This window comes from Aspergillus sclerotioniger, assembly GCF_003184525.1.
Source record: "Aspergillus sclerotioniger CBS 115572 chromosome Unknown BO94scaffold_9, whole genome shotgun sequence".
Taxonomy (NCBI): domain Eukaryota; kingdom Fungi; phylum Ascomycota; class Eurotiomycetes; order Eurotiales; family Aspergillaceae; genus Aspergillus; species Aspergillus sclerotioniger.
This window is the reverse complement of record NW_020290999.1, coordinates 490,859-516,723: the sequence shown is the minus strand read 5'-3', so window position 1 is coordinate 516,723 and position 25,865 is coordinate 490,859. Positions and strand designations below refer to the sequence as shown.

Below are 25,865 nucleotides of genomic sequence, written 5' to 3'. Positions count from 1 at the left end.
GAAATAATCGTGGCGACTGCAGGCCCGTTGGCGGCATGCGCATCGTACGGTGTCCTTCCTCCCCGGGGCTGGCTAGCGGGAGCCGGGGCCCTTTTCACATGTCACGCCACACTCACGGCCAACCCGCAACTTTTTCCTCCTGCCTCCCTGCCTCTTAGCCTCCCTCCTTTCTGCCTGCTCTTGCGCAGCTTATCTGTTGCTGTACCTCCTCTCGTCCTTCTCCTCCCGGTTCTTTCGCAGACAAAATATGCCCTGCGCCTCCTGCCAGTCCTGCCTGCCCTGTCGATTCTGACCTCCTTTCGCCCGTCTCTCTCCCGCACAATGGCCACCGCCGTCGCCAATGGCCATGCCACCCCCCCCTCCGCCGATGCGGCCAAACAACGCAGGCTGATCCACCACCATGCCGATGTCGTGATTGTGGGCGCCGGCATTTTGGGATGCGCACTGGCCGTGACACTTGGAAAACAGGGGCGCAGCGTCCTGCTGCTGGAGAATTCCATGAAGGAGCCCGACCGCATCGTCGGAGAGCTGTTGCAACCCGGCGGCGTCGAGGCTCTCGAGAAGCTGGGTCTCGCGGATTGTCTGGAAGACATTGACGCGATCCCGGTAGAGGGCTACTACGTGTCATATTTCGGCAAGCCAGTGTCGTTCGCGTACCCCAAACCGTCGCCGTCGTCGCCGCCCCCGCAAGGCCGTTGCTTCCACCATGGCCGGTTTGTCATGAAACTGCGCGCGGCCGCGCTGGCGTGTCCCAACGTCACAGTGGTAGAGACTAAGGCTACGGACCTGGTCACTTGCTCTCACACCAAGCAGGTTCTTGGGGTTCAGTGTGTGACCAAGGACATGAAGGATTGCTACTTTGGCCATCTTACGGTGGTGGCCGATGGCTATGCTTCAAAATTCCGCAAACAATACCACACCAACACCCCCCAGGTCCGGTCGAAATTCTGGGGCTTGGAATTGATCGATGCAGACCTCCCAAAGCCTTATCATGGCCACGTTCTTCTGAGCGACAATGCCCCTATCCTCGTGTACCAGATTGGCACCCATGAGACCCGAATCCTTATCGACATTCCCGAGAATCTCCCATCGGCCTCTGTTAAGAACGGCGGTGTCAAGGGACACCTTCGCAACGTCGTCCTACCCTCTCTTCCCAAATCTATCCAGCCTTCCTTCGTCACTGCGTTAGAAAAGGGCCAGCTGCGCTCGATGCCCAATTCGTATCTCCCCAGCGCACAGAACAAGACTCCAGGTCTAGTCATCTTGGGCGATGCTCTCAACATGCGGCATCCCCTGACCGGTGGAGGAATGACTGTCGCTTTCAACGACGTCGTGGTTCTGCGTGACCTGCTAGGTCCGGAGAAGGTTCCCAGTCTTGCTGATCACCAGAAAGTGCTGCAGCAGCTGTCTTCGTTCCACTGGCAACGGAAGAAGGCATCATCAGTCATCAACATTTTGGCCCAGGCCCTCTACGCTCTGTTTGCTGCCAATGGTTCGTTTAATAATCCTCACCGACACCCCGTCAAACCTTAATAAGACGCTAGCTAACGCTCAGAATCTCTAGACGAAAATCTCCGTGCTCTTCAACGAGGCTGCTTTCGCTACTTCCAGCTAGGAATGACCAGCGGCCCTGTAGGTCTCCTGGGTGGTCTGATCAAGAAGCCTGCCGTCCTCTTCTGGCACTTCTTCAGTGTCGCCTTCCTATCGCTCTGGCTCGTCATTACCGAATCCCCCATATATAAACTTCCCCTGTCCCTGTTCCAATGCATCATGGTGTTCTGGACGGCATGCATCGTCATCTTCCCTTACATGCTGATAGAGGCATTTTGCTAACCAAGAAATCCTCTGCCTCCTTCCCAGCATGCAATCCATCCAGACACCCATCCTCCTCATCCCTTAACACTTAACGGACCCAGATGAAGTCAATCCGTTTCATGAGATGCATGTTCGTGCTTCACTAACGGAAAGCCATGACCCGTACATACTATTCCACTTTCTCGTCACATATTTTTAATTACCTCTTTTTTTTCCATACTGTACTATTAGTTTTCCCCCCCATCTTTTTTTATCAACCTATCATCTACGTCTCTTTCCCTCTCTGTGCTGTTCTTTAGCTCAAGACGCATGATCTCACCACACGTCGAGATACCTCAAGAATATGTATTTGTATATCGATCTATTAGCCGAGTCGCATACTTGACCCGGACTTCCTAAATACATGATATATATAGCGAATAGTCTAGTTCTAATTTCTCTAAGAGATCTTCCTAGGAACACCCAAAGAGATCATTCAAATGCTGGATTGTTCCGACCCAGACAACAATGACAAACAGTACCCCCAAGGCTTCATGACAACACGTTTCATGAGAGAATGGACCTTCCCTGAATGAAGACTGAGCCACATCAATGTTTGTCAACAACTTTTGATCTTTTTTTTCTTCTTTCTCTATTGTATGTAAATTCCAACATCTACATCCGAACCCATTGCCCAACCCTGATCGACGTGATATGTGACAAAGGCAAGAACAAATTCTTTCAGAAACGACAAGCACGACGCAAGGATGCAAAGACAACAACATGAACCCACTCGCCTGGCTCCCTGCTATGATGGTATATGGACAATGATAATGATGACGATGATCATGCCGATTGGATATAATCCTCAAAAAATGCACAGCCGGCAAAAACAAGGGAAGCAAACCGTACCAACCAAGTAAGAAGAGAACAAAAGGGGGAGGGAACGAGCCAACCAGGCCACCGTGCACTCAGCTTTGGTGTATAACAACACATCCAGACCAGGTGGTTTTGACCTTTTCCTGGATCTCATGCTTCCGCGGATATATTTCATTCGGTCTGCTTTTTCACTTTTGCTGTCCTCCGTGCAGCGCAATTGCAGGAAGCAAGGGGTAGATAGAACAGCCCGTATGCATGAACATATGGGCACAACAACAGCCTGGGTGATAAAAAGCTCAACCACACCCCCAAGGAGTTAAGGATAACTCCAAACCCGTCAGGGTTAGAAACCACAAAATATCAAATCAACAACAATATAGAGGAAGGGGTACATATATCATATGCAATTCACGCAAGTAACCCATTGTAACCAGTCAAACCCCCTGACTTGCCAATTTTCCGTTATTTAACCTTGCAAAACGCCAATATGGAACATGGGGAAAGAAATAGAGAGAAAAACAAAGGATGGGGAAAGTAAGGTGTCATATACTTGCATAAAAGTAGCAAAAACAAGTGCAACCGAAATCATGTCATCTGCAGGAGAGGACGCCGCCTCTTTTATACAGTACCACAAAACACCCCTTCTGTTTATCGAAGGGTCCTCTGGTATACTCAAGCTCAACTCCCAAAAAGTAGTCGTTTGTAAAATTGTAGCACAGGCTGTACAAAAGCCATGCACGTTGCAGGCTATCCGGCCGATTTAGGGCCGTGATGCAATGTTGATCCGGCGAAAAATGAACCTGGTATGGAGACGATTTTCTCTCCCCAAACACAGCGATCATTCGGGTTGACCTAACATATTGGCGTGCGACCTGTGTTAGACGTGCTCAGGACAACAAAAAATGCGGATGGTGACATATCATGCAACATCCTCAGCCGCCTTTTCTTAATGATTCGTCCGCTGGCAGTGGCTCCGCGCCATTGTTCAAGCCATGCCTGTGCTCTGTTGAATGTTTACCATTTTTCTTCGGCTTCCTCTTGGTGGTCTGCCAAGTACCACTACCAGCATGAGTAACAGCAGAGTCCTGTGTTGAATTGACACCGTTCGGCTTTCGCGGCTGAGGAACAGCGTGGCGTTTCTCGTTATCGGGCATGCCAACGGACGTGTTGTGGTTCTTGGACTTTGTTTTATGCGCAACGCCGTTAACCCGTTCAGACGCATCCACGCCATTAGGACGCCGTTTCCCACTGGATGTAGGATGTGAGTCCACCACGGGCAATGGTCCAGAGACGGTCACCCCCTTTTCCGCTGCATTCACCGGCCTTTGACGAGGATTGTCTCTATCGGCAGCTTCTTGGTGGATGTGGAGCATCTTTGGCTTCTCAAATCCATTCTTCAACGAAGACTCGGGGGTCTTTTCAGCATTTGAGAGGTGAAGGCTCTGCAAACGGCTCGAAAGTAGACTATGCTTCCCGCCGTGTCCATTAACATAAACGTCTGCCGTTTTCCCCAAAGGATACGTATCAACCCCCTGTCGACCAAAGTAGGGTGCCTGGTCAATCTCGACTGAACTATTGTCTTGATAGTCCTGAGAGAAGGAATCTGAAACACTGGCAGGCGTATCCATATTAAGATCATCCGAGTTCGACGTACAGTGGCTCATGCTCGTGTACGGGTCATACCCTTCCGCAGATATCGAGAGACGCTGTTCACTAGGGGGCACGGAGCCATCCACAATCAAAGGACCACCGCGATCACCCGACGCGGCCGATCGGGAAGTTGTACGCCGTGGTGTTGACCCAAGGTTCGTGGGGAGTGCAGTGCCGCTATCCGAGGCTTGGCCGCTCGGTTCAGTTGGCATTGATGGCATATATTCTTGCGGGTTACCAATAAATGGCATGATGCCACCATTTTGCAGTGCCATACCTACTGGAGACGACAAAGATGACAGTAGGGCGTTCTGGTGATAGGTCTGTAGCTGCGGCGAGGTCGCAAGGTAGTACCCCATATACTCATTTGATCGACTTTCATCGAAGTATGTGGAGCGGGACACGTTGGGAAGGCTACTCGGCATGAAGGTATTGTTCTCGTCGCTCTGCGTGCCGTCAGGAGAACCCGGCGTGTTGCGTGGTTTCGATCCCGGTGAGCTGTCCGCAAGCTGAGAGATCGAATATAGCGGCGCAAAACTTGGAAGAGAATTCACTGTCCGAGCCGGCTGTGAGTGTGCTCGGAGCGACCCCCCCGGGGATCCATTGGCCACGGATGACCGACGTGGACTACGCCGAAGGTCCGGCATGGCAGCAGTGGCGGAAGGCGATGGTGGATTTGTGTTACTTCCCTGTACTCCAGGCACTGCAACGGGGAGATACGGGCTGCTGTAATAGACGTGCTGGCGGATCGAGGTGTTATGAGGCGGGTGATTCACCGTTCCAGACCTGGATCGAGAGTTATCGTCGCTAGAGGTCTCCTGTTGCTGAGGCATTGGGAATTGAATGAACGGTTGGCGAATGAGAACAGGGGGCGGCCTCCCGGTGAGTAACGCTTGGTTCTGTAGTTGGAGTCGCAGTTCTTGCTCCTGGGCCTGGAGAATCTGGATTTGCTGGTAGAGATGGTCATGCAATAGGTACTGAGCGTGTTGCGCCTGCAAAGATAATTCAGAGGCGGTCATACCGTTGGGTTGGCGGAAATTATTGGACTTGTTCGGCGTATTTGAGGCCCGACGCCCACCGGAGTGTCCTCCCCGGGAGAATTGATTTGAATGCCGTCCACCGCGACCACCACCACGACCTCCTCGAGACGGTGGCGGTGCTGCAGTGATCACCGGTCGCGGTTGGGGGGGCGGTCTCTCCCACGAGCGTTCTTCCTCGGCCGGATACTCGTACTGTTCACAGCAGTGCTCCAGGTTACCTTCGGAGACGGCCTGGAAAGCCCTGCGTAGCTCCATATGGACCCCTCGAAAGGACGTATCGTCTGCTGTGTTCCCCAAGTTTCGTGACGTGTTGAACGGCTCTTCTACACATAAACGGTTATTCTGCAGCAGGTGCCAACCTTTCGCTTCCTTCGACAATAGCTTGCCCTCGCGAACAGATACAACAAGTCTTTCGTAGTCGATTTCATGGCCGTAATACCGAAAAAAATGGAAAAGTAACTCTCCCAGGCTTTGCTTGTTCTTGCGCCCATAACCGACAAGAGAATCGAGGTCATCGTCGAATGAGCAAACTATCCCATCAGCGGTCAGTTTCTTTTTGTGGGGGCGAGCCTGGAGGCTCGGCAGGATTGGCGGGTCTCGTGTTTGTAGGAAATTGATTATCAGGCAAATCCACGTATAGGAACTCAACGTGCCTCCGAGCCCTGTGTCCGCATGGTCAGTACTAACAAGCCCAACATTGCGCATTTGTTGTCTGTTCAAAAGCGGAGGCTTTAACACTTACCGGCATCGTTCAGTATCCTCCGTTTGGTCCAATGCTTGATTATCATGGCCAATGGCCGCACGCGGTCGTCCAATTCTACATACGTCCGGACCATTCGCGTGTTTTCCAGCGCCATGGTATTATTGACGTTCATGTCGCACGCTAAACGCAGCTCCGGGTCCCAAATCTTCACAATGGGCACTTTCGCATGCGAGACGCAAACGACTCGTTCCATGCCATCTGTCATCCATGACTGTCAGTGTTTTGCCACGCAAATATAGCCCAAGGGAACCTCTCACGCCTAGCCAGCACCTCTGCCAATAGACACACGTGCTCCAGCTCCTTATAAGTAGTAGTTATACAGATGTCCACTGGAATCCCTGTCAGATCACGCAGAGAAGCACGATAACATGCAACAGATACATACCGTCCGAGTCACTTGAACAAAGCTTATTCCCTGAAGAACCAAAAACATGAACCTTAATGTTACACCCCGGCCACTGGTCGTTGAAGAGCTTTTCCAACTTGCGGACCAATTGACGTCGCCGATCGTCACTCTCTGCTGACGGCAGTAGTCGGTCATATACCTCCAACATATCCGCACTAAGTCTTTTGTCCTCCTCCGGCTCTAACCGCTCCTTGAGGCCCTCCTTATCCTCCGGCAGCAGGTCGGCACCCAAGGAATATGGTATTCTTCGGCGGAAGAAGGCCATGGCAGTTTCATATTTGCAGCCCGAGAATTGTTTTCGCAGGGACGGAGGGAGATGGGTGGATTCGGAGTGAGTAGATCGAGGGGAGGTGCTTCCGTGGGGAGGCGAGGGTGACCTGGAGTGGAAAGAAATTTTCCGCGCATGTTGATACGGAGTGGACGGCAGGGAGTTCGATTGCTGCGATGTCAATGGCGGCCGATTCGTTGCCTCCGGAGACGTATCTGTAGATAACTTCCACGGCATGTTCGAGGCCTTCCGTGATGCTATCGGTGACTTTCCACCTGGGATGGAAGAAGTTTTAGCATTCCCATGGGTGTCTGGGATCATATAGCGATTCCAACGTTGGTCGAACAACGTTGGCCTCCGGGGAAGAGTTGAATGGAAAAGGTCCGGCGGCGATCGAACGCTGATGTTGACTTCCACCTAAAATCCAACCTTGTGGGCGGAAAACAGTCCGCCACCGGCAAGTGTATATGCGTCAACGATTGTGTGCACGGTGTGCGTTTCGGAAGGGAAGAATAGTAGCGGTATGTGACGCGAAAACCGGGAAGGAGGCAAGGCAGGAGACTCGATGCAGAAATCGGCCGGCGATGGGTCAGCAAAATTGCCTTTGTGCTGCTTTCCGCAGGCAATGGCCTCGCAATCCTCGATTGGAAGAGAAGGTCTGCTTTCTCGACAATGGTACCGCCCGAAAATAGATGAATTGAATCTGAGGCAGACCGGAGACAGGAGTGAATGAAGTATGCACTTTCCAGCTCGTGGTAAATCGGGGTAGTCGGGGGAGGAGGGTTCGCTGAGTGGACGGACCGGGCGATCGTCCAACAGATAGACAGTGTTTTAAGGGGAGAGAGCGATAGTCTCTAGCCGGGAAGGGCACACTGGAAAAAACCACACAAGGTGAGCGGAGAAGCCGTGTCGAGGAACAGGAACACCGAATTTGCTCCATGTAAGGACCAGCCTGGTGTTCGAGCGAACGAATATACGTGAATTCCAACAGGTTGCTGGGCAAATCAATCAAGCAAGCGGGCGCGGAGAGAGGGATCAATCAGGACGATCTGCTGCTGCTGAGGGAGGTGAGCCAGAGCCAGACAGAGCCAAAGCGAGCCAGGGGGGGGGGGGCTGCAATTGCGTTCCAACGGCGGGAAACTCTCCAGGGCGTCCCGAGAAGTGGGCACGGCTGGGCACCGCCGTTTATGCTTCCAGCCCAGAGGGAACTATTATCGCTCTATGGGAGATAGACCCCCTCCACACAACGTCCCCCCAACGAGGAGTAGGACAAGGGGGCAAGAAAAAGGAAAAACAGATGCAGCAGAAAGTACAAGGCACCCTAAAGAAAAGAATTTTCCAGAAAAGAAAAAAAAAGAGAAGGGAAGAAAGGAAAGAATCCAAGGAAAGATGGCATGGACGGAGGAGTGTGTGAGAGTGAGAGGGAGAAGTGGAGGGGTTACAGAAGGGGGAATGCAAGAGGGAAAAGGAAACCGAAGCGTGATGAGAATAGAACCACCAACACGTTTTGGAACAGCAGTCACTCACCTAAGAGCAAAGTAAGGAAGGAGGTGTATAAGACCAACCCAGTCCCAGATAGATGACAGGTAGCTTGGCCAGTTCCCTCCTGGAGGACTCAGGGACCAACCTGGTAAGTATCTACTACTAAGGAGGGCGTCGTTGGGGAAATAGACATGCACCGAGGTAATATCGGAGCTATTGGACTTTGCCAAATTAATTGCAGCGGCTGCAGATGAAGGAGGGGAGAAAGGAAGAATAATGCCAATCAATAGGGCAAGTGTCATCCACGATGTCTGTTTCTGATTTTTCTCATAATTTTTTTTCTGCTTCTTAGTTTCCATCCGTAGTTTCTTTATTCCCCATCGAACCCACTCCCCCTCCTGCCTGAGGCACCGGTCCTGGCCATTCAGTTGGCATGGAGGACTGGTACCTACTAGGAGTTGGTATTATTTTTGACCAACCTGGTGATCCTGCTCATATTCATTATTCACCAGGGCCTCAATGGACCTCGCCAATTCATCCTCAATCTCCCCGCCCCTTCCTCCTCTTACTATACGACTATCCCTTAACTGTCCTCTATACTATATGTAGAAAGTAGTACTACTACTAATTCCCCATCAACATACGGTCCAATTGAATGGCCTAGCAGGGTTACGTGCATTCGCGCGACTTGCATAGTACTAGTACATTTGGCACCTGGCATTTGGCAACGGCTAAATGTACTCCATCCTGCTTGCTCCCCTCCACCCCATTCTGGGCCGGTCACAGTCTCTGACTAGATGGATTGAAGGCGAGGAGGGCTCATTCCTTCTTTGTACGAACCTCAATCCTCGGTACGCGGACCGGCCTGTTACTCGACGCCTCCAGGTTTCCAACAGCCCCCGGCGACGCCGCCGCCGTGGTTCCTGCCACTAAGAAGCCGGCCTGCGTTCATTGTTCTTCCCCTTTTTTTTTCTGCCCCGCGTTTCCCGTGCTCCTGTCCGGGAGAGTTTCAACCTTCGCCTGTCTCGGCCTTTAGTCCGGCCAAATGCGTCTGGCTGGCGGCACGTGTGGCCGACGCCTCCAGTCAGCATTCAATGAAATTCAGGCCTTGCCTTGGCCCACCCTCCCAGACACCATCGGAAGCCCGCTTCTTCACAACGGCGTTTTGTCTTGGATCATGACTGACATGCACATCGTTGTCTGGGATTCCTCCCTACTCCTTTTCCGCGATGAGAGCAGCGTGTTTCACTCACGGGGCATGCATTTATGGAGTAGTAGTTAGTTATCTCGCCCCCATTGACACTGGCAGTGTAGGGATTTACGGACTACGGAGTAGGCACGTTTTCGACACTCCGTATCCCGCCGGTCAATCGTAGGTGCAGGATATCACGCGCTACCTAATCCAAAATCCAACCCAACTAGTTGGCGAGCTACTTATATAGTAGTGGTTTCGTCCACAATGATCTCTAGAGAGAACACCATCGCTCTTCCAAGGTCCCGCTATCACTTCCCGGGACAATTATGGAATGTGGGCGCTCAGCCTGTGATTCCATAAGCTATGGTCCAACCTGTAGGATCTAGGACTACTACTCCAGGTGACGAAAGTTGTATGAAGATGGAGGAGATGAGGCCCCAGAGCGCATTCTCAGGTTGGTTCATTAATGGAGGTATATGCGGCCATGACTGACGCCTCAATGTGATTGGCAAATAATATATGCCTGATCGGGTACCTCGCAAGTCCATTGGGAGTTACGTGACTGACATGCTTTAAAGTTGCTCCCAGGATTGGAGATCAAGAGAAGAACCCCGGAATGGCAGGGATTGTCTACCGGCTCGGATTAAGCCATCGACTCGAGTGGTCAAGACTACCTAGCATGCAAGCAAGCAAGCCATTGCGATCAGCCACAGAGGTCATATTTCTGCAGAGGCGCGGCAGCTGAGCGAAACATACCTATGCTTATGATGTACTCCGTAGTGCAGATAGAGAGCATGTAACTATATACTTACGGAGTATGTAGTAATCTTGGCACGCCCTACTGATAGTAGGACTGGGTAGGATTTCTAACAGGATAACAATTCGGATGTCATCCAAAGAGAGGAACAACTCTATAGATAGGCTGTACCCTTCCACTGGGGTCTTTGCCACCTGGGCCTGTGGTATGCAAACTCCAATGGATTCAAGGATGACATGCTGATCCAAGCCACTGGCAGCATGATGACGACGGGTGAATCCATCTTGTGATTTGGGTGCGTTCCCAAAGGGTGCAGGGGGTCCGAGTGCCATCCATGTTGAACTGGCCATGCCCCACCAAGTCCTCCTGGACAATTGCACCAAACGATACGGAGTATTTATCCAACATTACTAAGACGTAAATAGACCGTGACAGATGCCGGAAATTCTACATATTATTCGAGACGGATAAAAAGGCATCTCCGACCTTGTGACGCACTATTCAGGGAAGCCCGATAGGGATGGCTCTACAATATCAATCACACGATGTGGATCTTTCAAAGATACTCCGTATTAGTATTATGAGATTTTTTTTTCTTCTAGCCATGGAACAGCATCACGATGAGGACGATGTTGCTGGCCTGCTGCTGCTAATTACGACAGTGGAATTCCAAGACAACCTGACTCTGGGCCACTCACTACTCACTACTGTATCCGCAAGGAGTGACCGACCACCGCACGCTAGCCCACTTTTGATGGATTAGCAGCATACCAGTGCTAATTTAATCCCCCACGAGGCCCGATGATTCTTTTAACTCCAATTTCCGCCTGGTGGAATAGTATATTCGTTATCAGTAGGAAGTACTAAAGTGATACCACTGTCTTCAAAAGAAGGCCGACTTGGAGTCTGGAGCAACCCTCGCGATAACTGAAACCCCCAAAGTTGTCCTGTTGGTACGACGGTATCATACGAAGAGTCCATACTCGTATCATACATGTATCGTCTCCATATCAATAGTGGTACGATACATACTTATGTTCCTGGTTGGAGTACGTCGCTAGAAAAGGCTTATTAGACGGTTCATTATGGCATCGCCTAGGATTTTGCATCTACCCTAGGTGACTGGTCCAGATCAACATTTCATGGAGAGCTACCTATATGGTGATGCATGCGAGGATTTGAGACCTTTGGAGTGAGGTTTATCTACCTAGAAGCATCTGCCCACTAAGACTATCTATCTAGTACTAGGCTAGTACCAGCAGATTGAGGGTGGGACAGCCGGATCTCTTCAAAAAAGGTTGACGGGCCGACGCTAACAGAGGCATACGATTGCAAGGTCGATGCCCGGTGCTCCAAATTTCCGCCTACCGGCTACCGGCTACGAGGTAGATCCAAGTCGTGCAGTTGACCCTACAACATCGAGATTGGGAACATTGAATATCAACGTGGTTCTCAGTTAGCTTTTTATCGAAGTTGATAAGGGCTTGTCGGATGGAGTGTTCAATCGCTACCTGATTCATTTTGCTTGTGATTATGATGAGATTGATGCTGTCAGCCCGTCGCCTGCAGTAGGCGGGTATCGTGATTGTAAAGACTGTATATGATACCGGGAGTACATTGACCATACAAGTGGGACCCCTAACATTACCACATGGGTTCATACCTGTCAATAGAAACACAATCGATTCTATTGATAGCAAAGGCAAATGAGAGAAGAAGAGCAAGCAGTGAGTGACCCATACTACTACGTTGAATTATGCTCTCTACCAACGAATTTTCTCTTTTTCTCCAGTATTGGGACTCCATCTATATCAAACGGTTGAGTCAGGTAGACAGACACCAATGAGAGGGGTAGGTTGAGGACCAAAAAATTAGAGAGGGAAAAAAAAAAAAAGAGGGTACGAGGGTGAGAAAAAAAAAAGAAAAAAGAGGACCCTCGGACCGGGAGGAACCTAGCGATTCAACAAGCCGAATCTCCATTGCCAACCAGAACAATGCAAATCCATCCGATGCCCACCCTTTTTTTCAATCCTTTCCCAAATAGTAAGAGAACTGACGGGTTGTGTGTGCGTGTGCGGGTGGACTACTTAGGAAAGATAATATGAGAGAGAGCGAGCGAGCGAGAGAGCCTGGTGTGCGCTCTCTACCAACTACCAAGGTGGACTCGATCCGATTCATTTTTGACTTTCCTTTCCAATCTTTTTGACTTACTAGTTAGTATCTAGTTATCTCCTACCTAAAACTCCGTACCCTCTCCCAGTCTCTGGTGGTGGTGGTAGTAGTAGTGGTGTGTCCATCCCGGAGACTGCGGTTGATTAGTGATTAGTTCTAGTTCTAGAGTAATGAGTTAGCAGTGATTAATTATTTCCATTATTATTTAGCAGCTTTTTTGGCTGCCTCTGAATCTGCGTTTCTTATCCCCGGGCCAAAAAAAATCATAATCCACGCATCTCGCTTCCTTCCCTTGCCCCCCTCCTCTCTCGCGCGCTCTCTAGTCTCCTCTTTCTCTCAGGCTCCCCCTCTCCCACCCCCCGGTCCTCCTCAATCTCCCTCGACGTTGCACCTCTGCTACCCGACCTCCTCCCTCCTCTTCCTCACCTTTCTTCTTCCCTCTCCCCTTCCCTGTCTTATTTCCCGCACCACCCCCACGCCTTCTCCAACCCTTTTTAATCCCTCACGCCAGACTTTTCCCGTCTGTCGTGCCTCAAGGGTGAGAAGTTGTCCGTCCATTCCCCGTTCTGCCTCGTTCGCTCGTGGTAGAACCGTCCGGAATTCTTCTTTCGGAGGACACTCTTTTGCTCTGGTAAGTCTATTTTGCTGCTGTCCCGAAGCATTGTTTTTCTGGCCACCATCGACCATGAGCACCACCACCACCACTCGCAAAGAAAATCACAAATCCACGAGAACGCATCTCATCGGTTCTTCGGTTCCATCGACCCGTCCTTTAATTCAGCCATGGTTGATGTCTCGAATAATAAATTTCGTTGTGTTCGGCCCTCAATCCCGCGACGTGAGGAGACCAAAGAGGAAAGGGGACCCTCAAAAAAAGTTTGATACCCAAAGAGTCAATTCGGGGAATCTAATAATAAGTCCGATCGATGTCATCGCTGGTCCTCATCCGCCTTCTCCTCACTCCTGTGCGCTGACTCGGACACCTGGCCCGTTTATTTTCGGCCTCCAATTCGCTTTGCTCGCCTTTTCCTTTCTGTCAATGCCTTTTAATTGATTTTGCTATCGGCCCAATAACGTATGCTTATCCGTCAAATTCCAGCAGGCCTTTCCTGATCGCCTCCGAGCGGATTCAGCCTCCTTCCCGCACAATCTGTCCATCCGTCCGTCCTTCTACCTCGATCTCTTTTGGTAGCCATGGCATACTACGAGCCTCAGGGTTGGCAGGCGCCGTCCACGCGCCAGGCATCTTGGGAGCAACCAGCTCCCCCATCGCGGTCAGGTATGAATTGGTCACATCCCATTGGCATGCATGTATCGAGTACTGGATACTGACGAGGTCTTCCTTTAGGATCGAGTTCCGTTTCTCAACGTGATGAGGTACCGGCCTTTTCTTCTCAGTTTGATGGTACGGACAACCGCCCCCTTTGCATAATTCAACTCCCTTGGTTCTGCGAGAGTCCGGTAGAGCACCAGCATACACTCTGTTAGCCGTGCCGGGACTTGCGACCCATTTTTCGTCCTGTAGAAGAAGGGTCAGCTGGGTGCTAACGTCCATCAGAGGTCGACCGTGCCATTGACAACTTGGTCAAGAGTGGAAAGCTGTGGGCTGCACCCCGGAGGGACTCCATGCCTATGATGATGGGCCGTCCCTACCCCGAATATGGTATGATACCACAACTCCACCTGGTTCGATCACAACACATTCTAAACGGCTGTAGCAGATCCCCGTGTGGTCAACACGATGACGCAGCGTCATCACTCGATCAGCGAGTTCGATTCTCGGATGCACCCGACACCCAACGTTCAGGGCTTCTATGCCTCGCAGCGATTTCAGGGTCGCCCCAATGAAGTAGAACAGATGATGCAAGCGAAGCGTCGGATGGCGGCACAGCGTGAGAGGGAGCTCCGCAACTATCACCAGGAGCAACAGTACAACCGAAGTACGTGGTAGCATCTGTCTTTGGAGCTTTTTCCGCACCTGCTTCTTTTTTTCTTCCCCGATATTCCCCACACATCTTTTTGCCCATATGTATTCGTTGGCTTGTATATTACGTTGGGACCCGATTCCCGCTTCGAACATGGTTTTAATTCTCTTCGTCTTCTCAAAGGCCTGCTTGCCGAAATGTCTGGAAACAAGTCCGATCGCTCGCTCAGCCCGGCCGCCATGAGCGAGGAAAGCCGCCGGGATCTACTCGCACGTCAGCATAGGGCTTTGTACGGCAACGACAGCCCCTCATTCTTCCCTCCCGCCGGTCTCGTCGATGATGGCACGCGCTCCGAAAGCCAAGCAGGTGGCACGCCGACCTCGACGACCGGTGTTCGTGGCCCTTCTCCGCGCAGCGTTGATCCGTTCTGTCTTGCGCAGACCCCTGTTCAGGGTGGTGCCGATGGCGTTGCCCAGGCTGCTGCCGGTGCAGCCTCGCTCCAGTCGCCTTCTCGCGCCAACAGCACCTCCTCCCCCAGCTCCGCCATCAACCCTGTCTTCGGCAAATATGACAGTGCGGATCAGTCTGTGACCTCGACGTCGTCTCCAGGTGGTGCCGACTCGCCTTCCTCGAGACAGGGCCCTTCCAAGTCGATGGCAGGGCCGATTGGATCCGTTGGACCGATTGGAACTCGCCCCCTTCCGCAGGCGGGTGCCGGTCAGGCTTCCAACCCGGCGCTGAACAAGCGCTCCACGACCCCTCTGCCATCTCCTTTGGGGTTCAGTTTTACTTCGGGTGATGCCGCTGGTCCTGATCGTTCCGCTTCATCCGTGTCCAACCCCCCAACTGCTTCAGCTGCGACTGGCGTCAAAGATACATCTGGTGGAGTTGGACTCGGCTGGGGCAACAGCAGCGGCGTCTGGGGATCGAAGACTGGTCTCGGAGTCCAGGCCTCGGTCTGGGGTTGAATGGCCGCGGGTACCACACATCATTCGTTCGGCATGTGTTCGCTTCTGTGCAGTGGCGTTTTAAGAGGGGGTTTCGTTTTTGATACTACTGGGAAAAGAGCTTGGTACATATTCGGAAGAGGTGGTGCAAGAATCCGTCTTTTATTTTGTCTAGCGCTCCGTCACATGTGGACTGTTAATTTGGTACATGGTTGGTTTACTGACTGAGGAACTTGGTTGGCCTGTGGGTTTCTGGAGTCGGTATTCCCCTTTTGGTGTGCTTTTGTGTACTTGCATTCGTCGTTTCTTTCCCCCTTTACTTTTTGTTTCCTTCTCGTCAATCCTGCATTTCTTCTCTCTCTGCTTTTCTGTCTTCTGTCACGAACATCCACGGCCCGTCGGGGTTGGAGGATTGTATTTACCTTGGGGGAGTGTACGTCTCGGGCTCTTGTTTCCCGCTCATTCAGGGGGGTTCAGGTGTTATTCTATCATCGTTCGGGTCTGGTTGCGAGTTCGGCCGAAGCATGCGGGTTTCAATTCAGCAACGGGGTTTCTTTTTGGGTTTGAAAAGGTTGCTTTCTACAGGTTCGAGTTAGTTCTGGGGACATTGGCAAAAGGAACAGCGGGGATGCCGGCAAATCATCAAAAGAGTTATCGGAGTCTGATCTGCTGAGGTTCTGGTCTGTCATGTTTATTCGATAGGTTTTTGGTCATGCGATTTATTTCACTTCTCTTCGTCTTTCTATCTCCCTCCCTCACACACACACACTCTCTCTCTCTCTCTGTGTGTGTGTGTGTATGTCTTCTAAAGCCATCTCATCCTTATTGTGCCCTGTTCAAGCCAGGTACCCCCCAAAGAACTCCACCAACTTGGGGCCCGACACCTCTAACCCATCATACAGATCAAAATGGTTACTCCCTGGCACGACAAACAATTCCTTTGGCTCCCGGGCCAGCCGCACCGCCTCGCGACTGTAATGAAGCGTCTCTGCTTCCGAGCCCGCAATCATCAGCAGCGGCCGCGGCGCAATCAAATGCTGGAAGTTGAACGAGTCATACGCCACCATTAGATCATAACTCGACGGCGGCACCCTCTGCGTCGACCGTTCATGCCTCCCCCTCTCCGTGCCATAATAATGCGCCGCCCCTCGAAAGAACGGGTCCGCATCATCCGGCACATTCTGCGCATCAAACATAAGCGGCACCTCTGGCGCCTGCCCCTGTCCCTGGGCCCCCTTTTTCCTCCACTCCGCCGCCGCCATCAACGCCCCGGCAATGGCTTCCGCATTCTCGCTCAGATGCTCATGCACCCCTCCGCACCGGGTCATCCGCCCCACACAAGCTCCCGACACCGTCGCCAGCGCTCGAATCCGACTATCGCTGGCCGTCGCGTAGGATGCATACCCGCCCGAGGCGCAGATCCCCACCACCCCGATCTTGGTACTATCCACCATCCCTGTCAGGGTGGACAGATACGTCACTGCAGACTTGATGTCCTCGACGCGTTGGTGCGGGTCTTCTAGGCCGCGAGGCTCGCCGGTGCTTTCGCCTTGGTAGGCCGCGTCGAAAGTCAATGCTATGAAACCCGCGTTGCTTAGGTAGGTGGCGTAGGTGGCGGAGGCTTGCTCTTTGACTCCTGTCATGGGATGGCTGATCACGATGGCGGCATTGTTGCGGTTAGGTGCGGAGGAGGGAGGATAGTAGATGTGGGCGGCGATTTGGTGGATGGAGGAAGGAAACTGGACGGTTTGACGAGTTGATGACATTGTGAATCGTTCAATATTCCCAAGTTATTCCAAATTGAAGAGATGTATTTATTGCTTGCTTGTTTGCTTTCGATAATCTGTTCTGTTCTGTTGACCTCGTACTATTATATACATGGTGGATTTACTCCTTCGGAGTCTGACGTCGGCGAGTCCGAAGATTTTCGGGATCGGGTTGGATCACCCTTGGGGTCGGGTGGGGGAGGGGGGTTAGATGACGAGCGGGTATAGGAGTTAAGGAATTAGGTTTTTGTATGTGTACGTAGGGGATTGTTAAGGTTCTTGGCTAAGTTTTGTTTTCTGTGTTTGGTATTGAGTATATTTGTTTGTGTGGGTGTGTATGGACGGAGATAGGTAGGTAGGGGCTCGCCACTGGCAACTACTTTTACTCCGTAAATAGTGGAAATTCACTTTAGAAGAAATCGGCATTGACTATCCGTTACTAACTTCAATGTGAATTCGTTCATTGCTATGTATATTATAAGGGCTCAGAACTTCGCATAGTATTTATCATGTCATCTAGAATGGTATCATAAGGGTTCTCTGAACTGCTCAAAACTTCTAGATATAAAGTATTCTGCTTGATCATGAAAACCCCAATGGAGACTCTATCATGAAACTCATGGCGTCGTGTCTAGCGAACTGGTCTGTCTAGAATGTATATAAGTTCGGGTGATAGGAACGCCAGCGTCCCTACGCCGCGCTGGTGTGCGGCAGCATGGGGTCATGTTCGGAATAAGTCGTTGATACGGAGTCACTACGACTCCGACCAGGAGTGCTCTCGATCTTTCTCCTTGCCGTAAATAATCCCGACACACCGCGTTCCTGGTTCCGTCCTAACCAGGGCTTGCGCGCTTCTCCCAGAACGCGTCGTCCCAGATAGTAGATGAGCTGCCCGATGATAATGAGCATGAATGCGATAGGGTACATCCAGTGGATCGTGTAGTGGAACATCCCGACGCCGATGAGCACTCCCCAGAAGTTCATGGTCAGCATCGAGATGTTGAAGAATGCAGCGGACGACAGCCGGAACAGTAGCGGTACCATGCAATAGAAAAAGGCAAGACAAAGTGTATACCCTGTCAAGTAGACGCCAACCTGGATATTCCAAGTTGCAGTTTGGAATGAACTGCGGTCGAAGATGCCCGCCTGGACGCCGTTGATAACCATGCTGTACATTGCCATTTGGCCGAGCACTTCGTACACAGGGGCCGTGCTGACGAAGAATTCCTCCCCGGTGTTGGCAAGGCCGTAGAATGTCGCACCTAGGAGCGCAAAGAGGTCTCCCTTGATTTGGTCCCCGCGGGAATAGTTCCCATCATCGGTACCAGTGATATGATCCGAGGAGATCAGGACGCCCATTCCGCCAATGCAGATCATGATACCGAGAACCTGGGTAATATGATAACGCACGCGCAAGAATGTGAAGGACACGATGACAACAACCGCAATTGCCCAGAAGTTAATCAACTGAGCGCTCAGCATGGTTGTGTAGCGGTACGCCAGCACTATGAAGTAGTTGCCTTCCACATCGCAGAAGGACAAGAAGATGTCTGTCGAAGATTTGCGATCAGAGACCTAGACGGGAAAATGTGGGAGACAGCATATACGGCGACACTTACATTTCCAGCCGTGATGGAGCACCATTCGAGCCCAGCCCCTAGTGCCATAACGATATATAGTATACGGGGTGAATATAATGTTGAGCAAGAAATAGTTAAAGAAGGTCTGGAAAGCCGGAATTGAGGTTCCCTCGCGGACTAGGAGGGTGCTGAAAGTGCTACAGGCGGTATTTGCAATGGCCAAAACCTGCCTATCTGACAAGTTAATAACCATTGACCGCATCCCCGAGAGTTGAGCGTTATAGGCTGTAGCACCCACCCAAGAAGTAGGGTAATGTAAAACTCTTTCGTCGATAAGTAGGCCAAGAAGCTGTCTTGCTTATCTATCTGGTCCGCGGGCGGTTCCTGTAGGGAGTCCCTACTCTGGTGCGTAGCATCTCCCGTGATCGGAGCATCTTGCTTTGGAGATTGAGGCACCGGGGTGTAGTTGGTGGAAGCCGAAGACGATCCCCGAGGGGCAGTTCGGGCCGTGGTATTCGACATCTTGAGTAGGCGATCCGATGATGGTAGGAAAAAAATGACACCAATTTGGACTGAAAAAGGGGTGGGGAGCTTTACAACCTAGACGAGCGCAAAACCCCCAGAAGTCGCTCGTCTAAGGAGTTGAGACGATTTGGAGAAAGACTAGCAGAAGGAAAAGTAGATTAGAATTCGATATGAAGGAGCCGAGGTCAGGCGGGCCACCTTAGGTAAGACACTAACCATGGATGGGGCCATCCATCGGATCGGATCTGCCCGCCATCTCCAGCCAAAGTATACTACGTACAGCGATTTTAGAAGAAGTGACATTCGTCGATCAAGCTGAGATGGCTGCATAGTGTTGGCAACCGGAGGCTGTTTAGTTGACGGTAGTCCTGGGTGATCCAGTAGGCTCTGTCGGCATTGAGACCAGTATCTTAAGCGCCATCCAGATCCAGATCATGAAGAATAGATGCCATGACCCAAGAAGCCAGGATTGGGAAAGTTCCGATGGCCCGGGCGTGTGAATCAAGATTGAATGCTAGAGTGACTGAGTGAGTACTTTGAAGGAGGGATCGAAGTGGCGAAGAGGAGATCAACCCGGAAAAGGCAAGGTGTCAGATGATCCATCAGTCGGCATACTACTTATGTACACAGTACAGTGAGTCAATTGGGGATCCAATCCCTCACCCAGTCCAGATCATAGTGATTCGTGGGCTGAGAAGATGCCTCCACAGACTGCTATGTCCTAATCAGACACCAGGATGGTTATACTGAATGCCATCCCGTGATGTCGAGTGACCAGATTAGAATAGTTTATCAGAACCAGGTGCTTCTTGATGCTTAAATCTATTACCTAGGTAGCAGATTATTCGGTAGCTGAGGTACTTAGTCCCCACACTTACTCTGACTCTATTCCATCGTAATCTTTCGTGGTCTTATCAATACAATAACCTCTCTTCATAATCCGATACTGAAAGACAACATAATATGAATATGCTGTCTTGTGCACATCAATATGAGCTCATCAAGGCATGGTATCAAGTCTCAACCTCTCACTCCTCCCCTGGGAGGATCTCAGGAGCCTTGGTCCGATATCAATGTGCCGTTGATAATGATGCCTATCTGACGCTCAAAATAGGCTTACAAACAGCACTGTGGGGCTACCCGTTTAGGAATGGACATAGCATTGACTTGGTGCTCCATGGTACTATCTAGAACGGAGTACTCACTACTTTCCAACTACCTCCTAAGGATCTCAAAGTCCCCAGGAGCAATTAGGAGCAGCCATTGTTGAACATTAACCGAGCATTTCCCGAGCAGCAGTTACTGTCACGTGATAAAGAGGCAGAACCTACCTAGTAGGGACTGTCACCCAAGAATCCCGATGCCGCAGAAGCGCAGGGGGGTCGCGTTGCAGTCGCACAGATCAGGCAGGATTCGGTCTAGTTCGCGAGGTAGATGCCCAACCCGGAGATACATACACCAGAGTACCCGCTTTTCAGGGCATTGTGTAGTTTAGTTATCGTGTGCTCCGTAGATTGACGAAAAATTAGACGAGATAGTATTAACTCTCGCCTCATCTTCCAATATAGTAGAATCCGTCTCAAGTGCCATGTATAAAGCACAGATGGGGGGATACCCACATGGGGGGGACCCAGGGATAAAGAGACGTGGGGACTGATTAGGTTGGAAGTCCCCCCCCGGGGAAATGGAGGATTATTATTAGCAACCTGCCACGCCTTGGGGTAGGACAAGAAGGAAATGATGGAAGGATGGAGTGATGGCCTCAAGTGTCCGGTGGAACAATAATTTCAGGCGGGCCAGACCTTTGATCACATCCCTGATGACTATGAGACATCGTCGGTACTAGTCCGTTGCAATTAACCTTCAAGGGCCGTAGTTGACACCCACCAACCTTACTTAACTTTGAAAAAGGTTAATCATTGACTCCGATCTGGAGGTCGATGCTTACCGAGACTTGGACTAAGTATCTACTTATAGGTTGAAGGTCTTCTTCCCGAAGCAGCTCTGCGGGCGCACGTCATTCGCACCCACCCATCATTAGGTATCTAGTCCCATCCATACCCTGGTTGGGTGCCGCTGGTTCCCTTCGGTCGCTTCTCTGCAGATCCCCGTATCGCGTCCCTCGGCTCTCCTTTCTGAAGAACATGCGCGGAAGGTGGGTGTATCATGAATCCATGACAGAGGATCGTTTTGCCTGGTCCGACTGATTCACGATCTTCGGGGTTGTCGGCTGGGGGATCTTCATTCACGCCCGATCTCCTCGAAAGCGCTATTATTATTCCCCGCGTCCATCCTACCGACCGACCGACCGACCGGCCAACGTACCTTACCTGCCCATAACTTCGAACTGGGTCGTCTCAGCGCTGTTTCTGTGTTTTTTTTTTCTCCGGTCGCGTGTGCTGGTCGGATTCTGTAGGGCGCCGGCCTCAAACGTAAAGGACGGACAAACAGGCTAGTAAGAAATCGCAGCGCCGACCGCTGCCGAGGCCGTCAGGTGGTCCCGGCCCCAAAGTCAGGATCATCTTTCATCATCCGCGCAGCAAAGCAGCCAGAGCAAAAGCAGCGAGCAGCAGAGCACCATTGTTCCTCCCACCCAACAACCGAACTCTGCCCCCCCCCCCCCATCGTCATCCTCGGCCTTTCCCATTCTTTTTACATCATTTTCCATCCCAACCGCCCCCCCCTTCTTTTTTCTCTTTATTTATCCTTTCCCTTTGTTCCCCACTTGTACCCTTTCCGCCCACACCCCCCTCGTCCAATCTGGACCAGGCAGCGGACCGTCTTATCATTCCGCCTTCTTCGGGGCTCTCCTCGCGCCGGTGCGCTCGTTCCTGAGTTGTCCCGGAGTGACGAGACGCCACCTCTCCGTTCTGCCGGACCATGGCGTTGGAGGTGCAACCGCCCAGCGATCGCAAGCGGGTGAAAGTTTACGAACTCAGAGATAATGACTGGTTTGATCGGGGAACGGGATTTTGTACGGGGCAGATACTCGACGTGAGTGATGGTCGCCACCGTGTGTCCGCAGCGCGAACAGCGTCGCCGCTCGTCGGGCGCAAATGCTGCGCCGTTCGGGCGCGCTCCTTCAAATCGGCTTGCTGTCGCTAACACGTCCCTCTCTTCATCAGGATGAGCCGCGGATATTCGTCGAGTCGGAAGATGAGCCTAATCGGGTGCTCCTGGAGACAAAAATCTCCAAGGATGACGGCTATCAAAAGCAACAAGGTCCGCCCCTTACACTTTCCTCTGCATCGCACGCATCGAACTAGACTTCAGAAGATGTGCTAATGCTTCTGCGACGTGAGTAGAAACCTTGATCGTATGGACGGAGCCAAACGGGACAGACATGGCGCTGAGTTTCCAGGAAGCGGAAGGGTGCGCTGTGATCTGGTAAGGCATATAAGGAGTGGTGTACATGGAAGTCATTCAATGGCTGACGGCGATGAAGGAATTTTGTCAACAACGTTCAACAGCATCTTCTTAGCATGGCTCCAGGAGGTCGGTGTTCTCCCATCGTCTATTTGGCTTAGGAAGCTTTTCAAATCCCTTTGCTGACCCGATCTCGTCCGGCTGTTCAGAAGACGCCCTCTCGGACGATATCGAAAGCTACCAATCGATCATGTTGCCTCCACCCGAGCTCGGAAATCTGCCTGAGATTGACCATGTCATGAGGGCCGCTAGCATTACACAAGCCGGACGCGATGCGCTATCGAAATTCGTCATCCGAGAGGAGTACATTCCCAAGCTTATTCCATTGGTCACGATGGCGGAGGACCTCGAAAGTCTTTCTGATCTACATCGCCTTTGTAATATCATGAAATCGCTTATTCTCTTAAATGACAACACCATCATCGAGACCGTGGTCACGGATTCCATTATCCTCGGCGTGGTCGGGGCGTTGGAATGTGTGTATTTGTCTCCCCTGAACCGAGCGGTTTGCTGACGGGTTCTAGATGATCCTGAGTTCCCTACCCACAAAGCCAATCATCGGCAATACCTCGCCGACAAGTCGCGCTATAAGGAAGTCGTGCCTATCAAAGATGCCATGATTCGTCGCAAAATCAGCTACACCTGGCGTCTGCAATATCTCAAGGATGTGGTTCTAGCTCGAATCCTAGATGACCCCACCTTTTCGGTTCTGAACTCCCTGATATTTTTCAACCAGGTCGAAATCGTCAACCATATCCAGGCGAATGCCCCTTTCTTGAAGGAATTGTTTACAGTCTTTGACCCGAGAAGTGCGGACACCAAGCGCAAAGAAGACGCAGTTCAATTCATCCACCAATGCGCTGTTATCGCAAAGAATTTGCAGGCGCCGGCGCGTGCCAATCTCTTTGCCAACTTCATTAGCCACGGTCTGTTCGCTGTCATCGCTTTTGCCATAAAGCACCCCAAGCCGGCTTTGCGCACAACCGGGATCGATATCCTAGTAGCGCTTCTTGATCATGATCCCATTATGATGCGCGGATATATGCTCAAGGCTGTCAACGAGAAGAAGACGCCACTTACCGATACGCTTATTGACCTGCTGCATACGGAGTCCGACCTGGGGGTCAAGAATCAACTTGCAGATGCCGTCAAAGTTCTATTGGACCCTCAGATCCCTCTGCAGGATACTATGGGTCGGGCTGGACCCGAGCACTATAACAAACCGCGTCCCAATATCCTGTCGGATGTCTTTGTCCAGAACCATTTCGACGAATCTGCGCGCAGGCTATTTTGGCCGTTGAAACGACTCGAACATGCTGACCACCGTAAGCTTCCCTTGCGTCGGAAAACTTTCCCTATCTGGCTGGACAGAAATTAACCGGTTTACGATCTAGTACACCACGTAACCTTTCAAGAAGTAGCACTGTATTCTCACCTCGTTGATATCCTAACGTTCTTTGTCCGTCAACATTTATACCGAAGTCGGAACGTCATCCACAATGAATCACTTGCTCCTCGAATCGCCCAATTGCTCGCGGTGCCCCATAAGCATCTCAAGCTGAGTGAGTCCTACCTGCAGGTCAATGTATGATTGAATGGCTAACTTCCATGTCTTCTAGCTGCGTTGAGATTCTTCCGCGCTCTGACCAGTCTCCAAGATACCTTCTACCAAGCCTTAATGACCCATAACAACATCTTTGGCCTGATCCTCGATATTGTCTACGAGACGATGCCCCGTGATAATTTACTGAATTCGGCTTGCCTCGAACTCTTCGAAGCGATCCGATGCGACAATATGAAACCCTTTGTGCTGCATGTCGTTGAGAAGTACGGCGAGAAGATCAGAAATATCACCTATGTGGATACGTTCAAGAATTTAATCGTTCGCTACGAGCAGCTGCAGGGCTACGGTGGCGAGCCGGATTCAACTCTACTGTCACATGAGGAAACACCGTCTCGGAGGATACAGGCCAATGGGCAGCGTTGGCAGGGCGTCAGCGAAATGGATGCCGCCGAGGAGGAGTATTTCAACACCTCTGATGATGAAGAGGTAGGGCACTTGCTTCAGTGTGGTTTGTTCCAGGACAAGACTAACTATGTATCCCAGTGGCAGCCGAAGAGTACGCGGAACACATCGGAGGTTTCACACATGCAGAATGGCGCTGCATCGCCTGTTGTCAAACCTCTCGTTGATTACCCAGATGATGATGAAGAAGATGCAATGGATACGAAGTCGGAACCCGGCGATCGTCAAGTGCAACAAAACCGGGAGGAGCCACAGCAAGATGGCTCAAGTCACGATGATGCTGTCAGTCTTGGCGAAAGATCACCGTCCACTCCGGTATCTATGATAGTCCAAACACCCCCGGAGAGATTGTCGGAGAAGCGTCGGCGCGAAGAAGAGGACGATGATGAGTTGATAAAGCTCACCTCCGGACCAAAACGAAGAAGCTCGACAAGCGCGGGTCCCGGCAGTGCAGGGCTCTTGCGGAGAAAGCGAAGTGTGTCGATTGGCTCGCTTGCGGCCAATGACAAGGGGGCAGCATTGGGAAACCTCAATAGCAGCGCTTCGCCAAAAAGGATAGCTATCAATCTTAGCTCGGCAACAACGAAAGCGTCTGATGCAGGTTCTACCCAATCAGTCACAGACCAAGCGAGCAATGAGAAGGAAAACCGGGACGACAACCACAGCGGTGGTATTTCAAATCCCTGAGCGATATTCCAACCTCAAGAAACCAGCTCCCTCATGTCCACCACGTCTTTGATTGATACCGTGGTGGCTCGTGTCGAGCAATCAGTTTTTCACTTTTGCTGTAAGCATCGGTTGCGTTCGTCAGAGTAACAGGGTCTTTGCTTGCTTGTTTTACGACAGCCTCCTAGATACCAGATGAAGTGATGTCATTTTTTCTCTTACCATTGTGAGCCGGACGTATTCTGATGTACGATCGATCGCTTTTTATTGTCTCTCCCCTTTGCATCTTTGCGATTCCATCTTGTCTTAGATATCATGTATTACGGAATCGGCGATGCGGAGGGCCCTGTTTGTCTCGCTTTCACCTTTGCCCATCAGTCCGGCTGGCGTGATGTACATTTATTCACATTCTCTGCTGCTTCTTTCTCTTCTTGTACTGTTGGCTTGTCCCGGAGTTTCCAGTGCTGTCGCGTTTCTTTCACGCATATGACGGGGCGCTTTCACCGTACATTACGGACCACAGGGGATTCGGTTACATGGATGCTACTATATTTTGCGCGTTATATTGACCAGTTGAGTTTGGCATCGGGGATGATTC

The 25,865-nt window shown here is 51.3% G+C and overlaps 10 protein-coding genes across 10 annotated transcripts; 5 read left to right on the top strand and 5 right to left on the bottom strand.

Annotated features, from left to right (window-relative positions):
* The first annotated feature begins 147 nt into the window (after positions 1-147).
* erg1 (squalene monooxygenase erg1) lies at positions 148-2,160 on the top strand. The gene is made up of 2 exons (XM_025611363.1): positions 148-1,492; positions 1,565-2,160. The coding sequence occupies exons 1-2, from the start codon at positions 322-324 to the stop codon at positions 1,831-1,833; spliced, it is 1,440 nt and encodes a 479-aa protein (XP_025469186.1). The 5' UTR covers positions 148-321; the 3' UTR covers positions 1,834-2,160.
* A 1,445-nt stretch (positions 2,161-3,605) lies between these two features.
* BO94DRAFT_462405 (PAP/25A associated domain family) lies at positions 3,606-7,037 on the bottom strand (the record flags this gene model as incomplete). Its single annotated transcript, XM_025607973.1, has 4 exons — positions 3,606-6,025; positions 6,106-6,324; positions 6,384-6,455; positions 6,512-7,037. The coding sequence occupies 4 exons, from the start codon at positions 7,035-7,037 to the stop codon at positions 3,606-3,608; spliced, it is 3,237 nt and encodes a 1,078-aa protein (XP_025469185.1).
* A 918-nt stretch (positions 7,038-7,955) lies between these two features.
* BO94DRAFT_533605 (uncharacterized protein) lies at positions 7,956-8,585 on the top strand (the record flags this gene model as incomplete). The annotated part of the gene is made up of 1 exon (XM_025611362.1): positions 7,956-8,585. A coding segment is annotated over one exon (255 nt), but the record flags the coding sequence as incomplete, so codon positions are not given.
* A 1,547-nt stretch (positions 8,586-10,132) lies between these two features.
* Positions 10,133-10,711, bottom strand: BO94DRAFT_393945 (uncharacterized protein). Its single transcript, XM_025607342.1, has one exon. It carries the CDS (start codon positions 10,582-10,584, stop codon positions 10,240-10,242), a length of 345 nt encoding a protein of 114 aa, XP_025469183.1. The 5' UTR covers positions 10,585-10,711; the 3' UTR covers positions 10,133-10,239.
* A 703-nt stretch (positions 10,712-11,414) lies between these two features.
* BO94DRAFT_393929 (uncharacterized protein) lies at positions 11,415-11,976 on the bottom strand. The gene has a single exon (XM_025607341.1). The coding sequence runs from the start codon at positions 11,893-11,895 to the stop codon at positions 11,599-11,601; it is 297 nt and encodes a 98-aa protein (XP_025469182.1). The 5' UTR covers positions 11,896-11,976; the 3' UTR covers positions 11,415-11,598.
* A 1,624-nt stretch (positions 11,977-13,600) lies between these two features.
* BO94DRAFT_544832 (uncharacterized protein) lies at positions 13,601-15,299 on the top strand (the record flags this gene model as incomplete). The annotated part of the gene is made up of 4 exons (XM_025613203.1): positions 13,601-13,685; positions 13,965-14,069; positions 14,128-14,346; positions 14,515-15,299. 4 exons carry the CDS (start codon positions 13,601-13,603, stop codon positions 15,297-15,299), a joined length of 1,194 nt encoding a protein of 397 aa, XP_025469181.1.
* A 94-nt stretch (positions 15,300-15,393) lies between these two features.
* On the top strand, positions 15,394-16,033 carry BO94DRAFT_393873 (uncharacterized protein). Its single transcript, XM_025607340.1, has one exon. The coding sequence runs from the start codon at positions 15,487-15,489 to the stop codon at positions 15,949-15,951; it is 465 nt and encodes a 154-aa protein (XP_025469180.1). The 5' UTR covers positions 15,394-15,486; the 3' UTR covers positions 15,952-16,033.
* Positions 16,034-16,040: 7 nt separating this feature from the next.
* On the bottom strand, positions 16,041-17,086 carry BO94DRAFT_533602 (alpha/beta hydrolase). Its single transcript, XM_025611361.1, has one exon. It carries the CDS (start codon positions 17,042-17,044, stop codon positions 16,115-16,117), a length of 930 nt encoding a protein of 309 aa, XP_025469179.1. The 5' UTR covers positions 17,045-17,086; the 3' UTR covers positions 16,041-16,114.
* Positions 17,087-17,501: 415 nt separating this feature from the next.
* BO94DRAFT_393852 (DUF914 domain membrane protein) lies at positions 17,502-19,391 on the bottom strand. The gene is made up of 4 exons (XM_025607339.1): positions 19,366-19,391; positions 18,923-19,287; positions 18,664-18,854; positions 17,502-18,594 (listed from the first exon to the last, which is right to left on the bottom strand). Exons 2-4 carry the CDS (start codon positions 19,144-19,146, stop codon positions 17,735-17,737), a joined length of 1,275 nt encoding a protein of 424 aa, XP_025469178.1. The 5' UTR covers positions 19,147-19,287; positions 19,366-19,391; the 3' UTR covers positions 17,502-17,734.
* Positions 19,392-22,029: 2,638 nt separating this feature from the next.
* BO94DRAFT_584065 (SMEK family protein) lies at positions 22,030-25,288 on the top strand (the record flags this gene model as incomplete). The annotated part of the gene is made up of 9 exons (XM_025615602.1): positions 22,030-22,215; positions 22,275-22,371; positions 22,455-22,536; positions 22,595-22,644; positions 22,725-23,051; positions 23,100-23,900; positions 23,970-24,137; positions 24,195-24,625; positions 24,683-25,288. 9 exons carry the CDS (start codon positions 22,030-22,032, stop codon positions 25,286-25,288), a joined length of 2,748 nt encoding a protein of 915 aa, XP_025469177.1.
* Between the last annotated feature and the right edge of the window lie 577 nt (positions 25,289-25,865).